This window comes from Mustela nigripes, chromosome 8 (assembly GCF_022355385.1).
Source record: "Mustela nigripes isolate SB6536 chromosome 8, MUSNIG.SB6536, whole genome shotgun sequence".
Classification (NCBI taxonomy): domain Eukaryota; kingdom Metazoa; phylum Chordata; class Mammalia; order Carnivora; family Mustelidae; genus Mustela; species Mustela nigripes.
Genome location: NC_081564.1, coordinates 91031821 through 91041764, shown reverse-complemented (window position 1 = coordinate 91041764; position 9944 = coordinate 91031821). Strand labels below are relative to the sequence as shown.

At 65.3% G+C, this 9944-nt stretch overlaps 1 protein-coding gene across 7 annotated transcripts in view; it reads right to left on the bottom strand.

Moving 5' to 3' along the window:
- NFATC1 (nuclear factor of activated T cells 1) overlaps positions 1-9944 on the bottom strand; it is a 93995-nt gene that overhangs the window by 41573 nt on the left and 42478 nt on the right. For all 7 annotated transcript variants that reach the window (XM_059409855.1, XM_059409858.1, XM_059409859.1 and 4 more), the window contains exons 5-7: positions 9224-9396; positions 7571-7711; positions 96-151 (exon numbers count right to left, since the gene is read on the bottom strand). In XM_059409855.1, the coding sequence (XP_059265838.1) occupies positions 96-151; positions 7571-7711; positions 9224-9396 (370 nt within the window). The remainder of the gene's footprint in view (positions 1-95; positions 152-7570; positions 7712-9223; positions 9397-9944) is intronic.

Below are 9944 nucleotides of genomic sequence, written 5' to 3'. Positions count from 1 at the left end.
GGGGGGGGGGGGGCTCCGCACAGAGCCCGGCACCCCCAGCCCAGCCTCCAGAGCCGCCCGGCGCCACCACGGGCCGCGCGTCCGGCCGTACTCACCGGCTTGCACAGCTCTCGGTCCATCTTCGCCTCCATTTCCCAGATGTGGTGACCATCTAGAAGAGAGGGGCGGACGGAAGCGCATCACTCCGGGGGCCTGCCTGAGGCCCCCAACCCAAACCAAGGGCCTTCGCCAAGCACAGGGGACCCTGGAGGCCGCCGCCCTCTGATCAGCTCGGGCCCTACTGGCTGTTAGCTCCTAAGAACGAACAGTCGCGTGCAGGTTGACAGCAGAGAGGACGTGCCTGGCCCAGGCGTGCGGCAGGGAGCCTGGTGCAGCCCAAAGGCCCTGGGCTCTGTGGGAGAGAACCACATGCAGGGAGCCCCCCAGAAACCTGCCCCCACGCCGTCATCCACAGGCACAAGCTTGGTCACAGGGGTGTGAGGCCAAGGAGAGGCGCCAGGACCCAGGAAGACGCGGGGCCTCAGCTTGGACCGGGTGTGCGTCCTGGCCCTCATGCTCGCCCCCTCCACGCTCGCGGCCCCTACACCGGGGAGCGTGAGCCGAATGGCCGGGGCCTGCGACGCCTCTGCATGTTGAAGGAGCAGAGCTCTTCTAACGAGTGAGGGCCCAGGACCCACAGTCCGGCCTCTGCTCACAGAAGCTGCCGGCTAAATGAGAAAATCCTTTCTGTGACAACTTCTTGCCACATCAGGATACAAAAATGCAAAACATGGTATTTTTATCCCTACCCCAGCGGCCGCTTGCATGCTTAAAAAAAAAGCAAAAAGCCTCCCAGCCGGCCTTGAAAGGCTCACTGTCCTGCAGGTCCAGGCCAGCAAGGGAGGGAGCCCCGAGAAGCCCGCTGGAGGGAACGTCAGCAAACCAAGTTCTTGGCTTTTGGAAACCCTCTACTGTCGGCCCGCCGTGCGGGGACTGGCTGGGCAGCTAATCTGAAGGAGCAGGGGTCAGTCTCCTGCCAAGGTGTCCCCCTCGCCCTCTTCTATCAACTCCGTCCCAGTGAACAGTGACAGCGAAACATACGTAGTTTCTGCTCCTGCTGTTGGCAAAGAAGAGATGTATGTGTCTCGCAGACCCTAAATTACATAAACGAAGCCGACAAAATCTGTTTGTGCCTGACAGCGCGGGCGGGCAGGGGCGGAGGGTGCAGACGGACGGAGGAAATGAGTCACCCAGAGCCCGGAGCAGGGTCAGCTTGCCAGGACCAGGGCAGCCTCTCGGGACGCCCGAGGTCCCAGCACGAATTACCCACCAGATGAAGCACTCAGTGACAAAACGCAGATGGTAGCCCAAGGGACCAGCGTCCACATCTCTTCCAGCAAAACAGAATCGGAAATGAAACTACCCCGGGCCGTTCTCCAGGCACCAAGACTTGCACAAAGCCGCTCACTTCCCGGAGGGCAGAAGCGCCCAGCCTGCCTCCCCCGGCTCCCGGAGCTGACGGACGACCACGAGCCTGGGAGCTGGTGATGCTGCCCTGCGTGCGGACCAGACCGGCCTCGGGCTCGCGGGCAGGGGCCCTGCCCACCACTGGCCGAAGGAAATCGAAGTTGTTCTTCCTGTAAGCAAGTCCCTCATGTTTGGTGCCTCTTAAAACAACTTGAGAGAAACAGAACTTTCGGCGTTACGGCCTGGACAGTGGGGGCAGCCCTGGCTGCTGCTGGCTCTCGTCTGTCGGTGGAAAGCGCAGCTCGGGTTTCCCTGAGGAAATCCCAAGGGTGTCCGGGCCTCCCGGTGGGGGGGCCACAGCCAGCATGCGGGGCAGGAGGGAAACTGAGGCCCACGAGGGGCAGGGAGAGGGCGTTTGGCAGCAAAGGGACCCCACGCCCACCATCTGCCCTCCAGGAGGAGTCAGAGCAGACCTGGCCTTCCTGTGATCACGTCTCACAAGCTCATCCGCATCGTGAGGCTGTTGGCGTCCCCGTGGGCCGCAGCCTGTGTGCCAGCGGAGCCCCTCCTGGGCCTGTTGGTGCCCGTCCTCGTCAGAGTGTCGGCCCAGGGCCAACACGCCACACGGGCCCCGTGCACACGCCACGTGCAGCTTACCCAACGCCAACCCCGCCAGGCGCCAGTCCACAGACCGTCAGCACTGCCGCTGATCGCCAGCTTCGGAAAGGCCCCCATGCAGGGGCTGGTGGTCTGCACTATCCTGCCCACCTGAGGCCTGGGAACCAGTCCTGGGCGCAAGCCCTATTGGCCCCAACTCTGTATCTGCGGTTGAGACACAGCGCACAGGGACAGCCGCGTGGCCTGTCCTTTCTGAGGCTCCTACCTGAGCTGCTGTCCACTTACGCAGACATAGAAATGTGTACAGACTGTCCAAGGCCATTCAATGTGGCTCATCATCGTGGACTCTAGGCAATTACAAAACTGCGTCCCACGTGCACCAGTGCTAGAGAGACGTGGCTGCTGGTCTCCCCAGGAGCCTCTTGGACCTGGGGCCCGCCGTTCAGTCTCTGGGCCAAGCAAAGCCTCAGCCTCTGTGGGGATGGGAAGGGCCAGCCCCAAGCAAGCTTGGAGCTCCAGCCCTATCTAGAGCTCCCAGGGTCCTCGGCAGGAAACTGTGCGCAAGCCCAGAAGTAAAACTATTCGAATCATTAGGGAACCCCCTGCCGCGTGAGTCATCGGAAAGGCTTCCCCGCCACACCCGCCACCGGGAGGGTTCCACACTGGGCTGCGGCTGCGGCTGCCTCCAGCCCAGCTCTTAGTCACACAGCTCCCGGGTGGGCTCTGGGCCCAATGGGGCCACACATGGGGGCCCCCAGTCTCCGCGCAAGCATCGGCAGCCTTCTGGACACGGTTACTCCAGCTCCCGGCGAGAGGAGCTGCGGACGCCCGGGGACTGGCTTCCTACCGAGTCACAGCATCCGCGGAAGGGGTTTGCCGGTCGCACAGCCGACAGGCAGGACAGAGGCAGCAGAGGCGGGATCGGACAGAAGCACACGGCCACGGGGCGGGATACGCTCCCGGCTGTGGTCTCCTCGCGACCTGTCTGCGTGCCATGGGGCAGGCCACACAGGTCACCAGCTGCAGGTGGTCAGGCAAAGGGAGATGCACAATCGGGGCCCCTGCACACTCCTGCGGGGCCACGGCAGATACAACTCTGGGGCGGGGGCTGCTCTGGGGCTGTTCTGGTCAGGTGGGTCCTACCCGAGGGGGGACGCCCCCACATTCATGCCCCTTAATCTCCGATACTCCCCAGGCCACAGACTCAGGGGCCCCCAGCGCCACTCAGAGCAGCCTGTTTCCTGCAGAAGATGCTCCCAAGCAAGAAAGAAATGCGCCTCCTGCTGCAGCTCAGCCTGCAGTTCCCCACACGGCCGAACACAGCATTCCTGAGCCGGGACCCCGCGCCCAGGCAACACCCCGGAAGGGCACACGTGCGCGTGGACCAGTGCGTGTGGGCACACCACAGCCAAGAGGTGGGCGCAGGTCCCGTCCACACCGCAAGTGGGTAGTACCACATAGTCCGTCCACACGATGGAACACGGCCGGCCGCAAGAGGGATGAAGTCCCACACACACCCCTGCCCGGGCACCCGAAACGCTCTCGGGGCAGCAGCCGGACGCTGCGGGACCCACAGCGCAGTTTCCAGGAGCTGCCCCAACGGGTAGAGCCACACGGACAGACGTGGCTTGATCTGCCAGGCGGGGGCACGGGGTGGACGGAGCACGAGTGGGTCGGCCGCCCGGCTCTGAAAGAACCGACCCCTGAGCCTTAAACGTCCGAGCTGCACAGTATGTGAGTTTAATCTCAACAGAGTCACACAAAACCTAAATTCTCCAACCCGCGCATCTGTGGCCTGGAGACAGGAGCAGGGAGTAGCCTGCGTGACCTTGTCCAGCAGCGTCCTCTCCACGCCCACCCTCTCCCGCGCCCCTCCCCCTTCCCGACGGGTGCGAGAGGGTGGGATCTGGAACCGAAAACCCTCACCGCTGGGGTGGGACCCGCACCCGCTTTCTGGATGTCCCCTCGGTGTTGGCCCGGGGGACCCGGGCGTGGCTCGGGGGCAAACCACAAGGAAAGACTGGCCACCGGCCCAGAGAAAAGAAACTTTGGGGACAAGCGTCTCCCAGCAACGGTGCGAGGCCTGACTCGGGAAGCCCCACAGGAGCCTGCAGAAAGGCCCTCCTGCCCACTCTGGGTCCTCCACACATCCCCGAGCACGGGACACCATGCCCCAGGAAGGACCGGGGGCCCAAGGTGACGCTGAACCCTCAGGGGCTGCCCCGTCCCTCAAACGGAGGATCTGGAGAGCGTTTCGGGAGCCTGGGACAGCCCAGCGAGGGGCTGGGATTCCCACGGGCCGGGCCGAGGCCTCACCTCCCCAGGGGGCACCAGAGCATCCTGGGGCGTCAGTACGCCGGGGAGGAGCAGGGGGTCTCCGCGACATGCGCTGACCTCGCAGGGCCTCTGTACAGCACCCCGTCCCACTATCCTGCCGGCTGGGCTGCTCCTGAGACACCTTAGAACACCCCGGAGTTCCTGGCTGTGGGGAAGCGTGGGGTCGAGGCCACAGTGTGAGAAGAAGCCTCGTCCAGACCACACGCTGGCTTACTGTCCCCTTCCGCTCCCTGGACACAATCACGGCTTCTGGCACCACTGGCCCTGCACAGGATCCCAGGTGATGCCATCCAAGAGGCTGTTTCCACCCTGCACGGCCAGGCCCCGGCGGGATGCACCTGCTGCCTGGGAAGCCTGTGGGCCACCCGAAAACACTGCCCATGGGTGTCCCCTCGGGCCACGCAGATGCGGGAGGGCCAGGGGCAGTGGCTGTTCTTATGGACCCCTCCCACAACTGTGCCAGGGACCTCCGTGCCATGTGACGACCTGCACGTGTGGCACCCGCTCCCCCCTAGTCGGCCGTGTCCGTGTCCACACGATCTCCAGAAACCTCGCAGAGCCGCGAGCCAAGGAAGCAGGACCCACGCCACAGCCCTGGACCAGGCTGAGATGGGAGGTATGGGCACCCGCCAGGCTGCGGCTGTGTCCTCGCTGCTGGGCCACCACAGGTGACCAGAACCCGCAGCCCCGCCCCGCCGGGCCCAGGCTGGAGCAGAGACGACAGGGCGCCCGGGGCTCCTGTACACACTGTCCCTGCCGCACCATGTGGCCGCACCCCTGCAGCAACAGAGGGGTCCTCACACAGACACAGCCGTACACATCTGCTCACACACGGCCCGACCCACACACACCTGCCCTCACACACCTGTTCACACACACCTGCTCTCGCTCACACCTGCTCTTGCTCACTTCACCCGTCTCGCGAGGATGGGGACTCACCAGCGCCCACCAGAGGGGCCAGGGCTGCCACCTACGAGGACACTGAACCGGGCTCTCAGCGCAGGTGCCAGGCGCCCCTCCCTCTGCGACCCGCTGCCCCCAGGAGGGCAGGTGCAGCTGTCCCGGGAGCGCAGCGGGCGCGGCCAGGCCCCCAGGCGGGAAGAACCGCCCCCTGAAGCCCTCACCAAGTCGCAGGCCACGAGTGCGTGAGTCCGGAGCCACGGCCGGGAGGCCCAGACACGGGTGGTGGGCGCCCGAGAGAGACACCCAGAGCAGCCCGAGGGTCCACGGGGGTCTTTCCGGTGGGACTCCCAGTCAGGGCTTCCGCGAAGAGGGTCTCCCTGCTCACGCTCTGGCCTTGGCGCCAAACAGTGGTTTAAAGACTGACTTCTGCAACAGACCGATGACCTCATCTAAAGCCCACGGGACGGCTATAACCCAAAGTGACTACAGCGGTTTCTCCCAAGAGCTGAGTAGGAAAAGCCTCGTGACGGTTACAGGGCACAGCAGGACGCGTCAGCTGGAGCGGAGTGACCCTGTGCCAGGGGTCAAGGCTAACATGCAGCCCCTTCTGTTGGAAACCTGTCCTGTGTGTGTGCGTGTGTGAACGTGCCAACCACCTCATTTAAATACAAACACACCCCAGAGACAGCGTCCAGACGCGTAACCACGGCGTTCACACTCACTTGCGAGGGGCACAGCCTGCGACCACATCGCCACACATGCCAGCGTCGCATCAGCCGTGCAAGGCTCAGGGCTGCTGCAGGAGGGGGCCGGAGGGGACAGCACCGTGGACGAAGTCCCCACACTGCAGGCTCGCGGCCAACCTCTGCATGGCACCCCCAGGCCACGGAGCAAAGATCTAGGATTGTGCGGGCAGCGGGGCTGGGAGAGCCCACCCAGCAGAAGGAGCCCCATGGCTCCCACAGGGCGGGAGCCCCCAGGAGACGCCCCACAGTCCCAACCCAGGGCCAAGATGATGCCCGGTCGGGGGAGACAGGGGAGGAAGCCGCGGGGACCCCCGGTTCACGCCACAACCCGAGAAGCAGCGACGTGGGCCACGTCCCGGCACACGGCCTGGCTGCGCGGCCGGCAGGGCACCGCCCCGCAGCCCCTCCCCCCACACATTTATTCACATGTTTAAAGCTCAAAAGGTTAAATCTTTCAAAATTAGGCTCCTTCAAAGAAGAATGTTAGAGTAACACAAATTCTCCTGATCATTATGCTTCGTGGGTTTTCCCTGTAATTCAGGTTTTCCAATCGTGCATGTGATTACACAGCCCGGGCGCACGGAACGCACAGGACTTTCAAGTCCCTTTTGATGGAGGCACTTGAGTTTCCCGCTCTCGGCACAAAATCAAGACCCTGTTGTGGAGGCTGAACCCCGCCGTGGTCTCCAGTGGGGAGCGTGGGTCCTGCGCCCTCCATTAACGGGGAGGAGGAAACACAGGCCTGCGGTCGGGGGGCAGGGCCTCGTGGGCCACGCACAGCAGGGACCTGGCTCGAAATCAAAGCCGCCGAGAGCTTCGGCGAGAGCTGAGCCCCGCACACACTGTCGCCCGCCCTCGTCTGCTACGCACGCGAGTGCCCGCTGGCCTCTCCCCGGACGGGTCGGGCGTCCCGGGGCGTGGGAAGCTGCGTGCACAGCCGGGGGCTTATCACCCAAACATCAGAGAAGAGAGACCGTTCACCGCGCACGTGCAGCAGCCCGGCCGCACCGCTGAGCACCCAGATCGACACCTGCACTGAGAGCCCGGGGCCACGGGCCACGGAGGACAACAGCACCCACTCTGCATCCCGGGGCGGCACCCAGAGGGGGCCCGAAGGAGGCCAAGGGCAGTGGGGGCTCCAGTCCGAGTGCGGGTCGGGTCCACCGCCTCCCGCAGCCTCTCTGCATCCACACACCTGCCACCGAGAAGGCTGTGGTCCGGAGAGCCAAGGAGCCCTCGTCTACACAGAGCAGAACGGCGCTGCCCAACTCAGCCCATGTAGTGGCCGCGAGCAGGGGCTGCTCGGAGCCAAGAAGCGTCCATCCGTCCAGGCTGGGCAAAGGGTTAGGGGCCGCGGGCAGCCAGCGGCGGCAGGCCGGGAAGCACGGCAGAGCCAGAGGGCTTGCTCCCACTGCCCAGCACGCGTAGACCCAGAGAACGGCCTGGCTCGGCCTCTAGGAACTGACCCTCCCGGCGCCCAAAGCAGCAAGCACGCCCCGGTCCGCTGGTAAGGGAAGTACCTGGAGCTTTCTCCACGAAGATGACTTTGGAGTCTTGCAGGAAGTTGTGGCCGGACAGGACCATCTTCTTCCCACCAAGGACAGGGCAGCTGGCCGCGCTCTGTTTCTCCACGAGGGGCAGCTCCTGGGCCGAGCGCTGGGCTGCGTGGGGTCAGAACAGGGAGAGTGAGTACGTGTCCCCGGCCCCACCTCAAGCCGTGACCCGAGAGGGCACCCCGGGGTCGGCCGGCCGGTCAGCAACGGGCACCTCCCGGCAGCATCTCGGGCTCTGGTGGGAGGCACAGTGCGTACACTCACGGCCTCCTCACGAGATGCGAGTTCACGGCACCACGCGGACACGAGCACAGCACGTCTGATCTGGACGGAACGTCAAGTCACGAGGACCTGAGCACAGGTGCAGGTCTGGGCACGAACAGGCCACCCCAGGGGGACCCTCGGCCTCTAGGGTGACACAGGTGCTCCTCGCGGACAGGACACACGCCTCCAGGTGAGAAGCACCCATCTGGACGCTGCGTCCAGGGGCTCTTGCAGCTGGGAGTCGTGGTGAGGCCCGGCCGTGGGCCCTGTGGATACTGGGGGTGTGGTCTCGGGACCCTGGGTCCTGTCAGCGGAGCCACAGGACCAGAGGGTCTGGGACAAGGCCCGCAGCCGCCAGGTAGCAAGGCGCGGAACAGAGGGAAGTGGGGTCACCTGGGGAGGACGGGGCACCGTGAGGCCATCAACCCAAAGCTCCCGTGGCCGGCTACACACACGCGGCTCTCACCCAGCCGGCGGGGCTGCAGGGAGGGGCTGCGCCTCGGGCCTGTGCAGGGGCCTGCGGCAGAGCCCTGGGCCATGCTGACGTGTGGGGACGGCTGTCTGCGGGGCTCCACGTTGGGGCCACGGGACAGACACTGCGGGGAAAGAGTCCTAGGCTCTGAGGTAGGTCAGACGGTCAGGTCGGAGGTGAACCAAACCCAGCCCTTCCACTAAGACAAGGGACAGCGAGCCGCTGGGCAGCCACACTCTACGACGGAAGGAAGAGGGGTCGCCGGACAGGAGACACTCGGACAGTGGCCAGGGGGTGGGCGGGCCAGCCACACTTCCTCCAAGAACACAGAGAGACCTCCGGGGCGTCCTGCTCAAGGCCTGGGCACAGGCAGCTTGTGAGATCTCCACCAACAGCCTCACGGGCTGAAAAAAGCACGGTCACTCCCAGGGGACACAGCCCTTCCTGCTGCCGCGGCCCGGCAGGAGCAGAGTGCTGGGGCTCGAGGCGGACGCCCCTGAATCACAGGCACGACGAGAGAAGAGAAAAGCAGGGGCTGGGAGGGAAGGTGAGCGAGTCACCCGCGAGCCGCCCAGTGGATCCGCGCGGCCCCACGGACCGGACGCCAGGATCCCGCCGGGTTTCTGAAATGTGAGGGATTAGCTCACGGGGACGAGCGCAAGCTTCTGGCGTTTGGGAACCAGCTCCCCGCTCTTCCCCACAGGTGCCAAGAGCAGGGCCCCCCCCCACAGAGCCCGTGAACCTGAACCCAGCACGGCGAGCTTTCGGGGGCTGCTGCTGCGGGCGAGGGACAGGAGCGATGCAGGTCACAGGTCTCCAGGCGCAGGGACAGGAAAGGGGCCACGAAGCAGAACGTGGGACACGGGGCCGGCTCCGATACTCACAGCACTCGATGGGGTTCGAGGCCACTTGCAGGGACAGCGTCCGGCCGCTGGGCTGCGGGATGTGGACCCGGAAGACCAGCCTGACCCTGGTGTTCTTCCTCCCGATGTCCGTCTCCCCTTTCCGCAGCTCGATGTCTGAGTTTCTGAGCTTTAGGATCCCAGCACAGTCCACACTGCTCGGAAGAAGGGTTCACGCCTGCCCGTCCGTCCCTGACGTGCCACACAGGGCGTCTCCGCTCCGCCCCCCGCCGAGCCCACCGGGCCCACGTGACAGCACGCGAGGGAGACGGCCCGTTCCTCAGCCCCTGGGAGCGGAGCGTGGGGCGCCCGACAGTCTCGGGAGGAGGGGAGGAGGCCGCGGGTCGGGCCTTTTAAGGTCAGTCGTCAGCCCAGAGACGGCTTCCCTGGAGCACATCAGCGGCGACAGGGCCTCCCCACCCCGAGAGAACTCTGCACCCCACCCACCGTCAGGGTCGCTGTGCGGTCACCCCCGAACTCAGAAATGACCCGGTGTCGTGTTCCTGAGGTGAACGCAGGCACAGGGGGACTGGCCACAGGAACTGAGCTGCTCAAGTGCCACGTGCCCAGAGGCAGAGGCCCTACCAAAACCCGTCCCCCTACGGACCTGTGCCTTCGACGGGTGCGGAGCCCAGGCCAGAGGCCGGGGGGAGGCCACGCGGCCCAGCGCCCGCCCCGAGCGCCCCGGCCACACGCAGAGCTT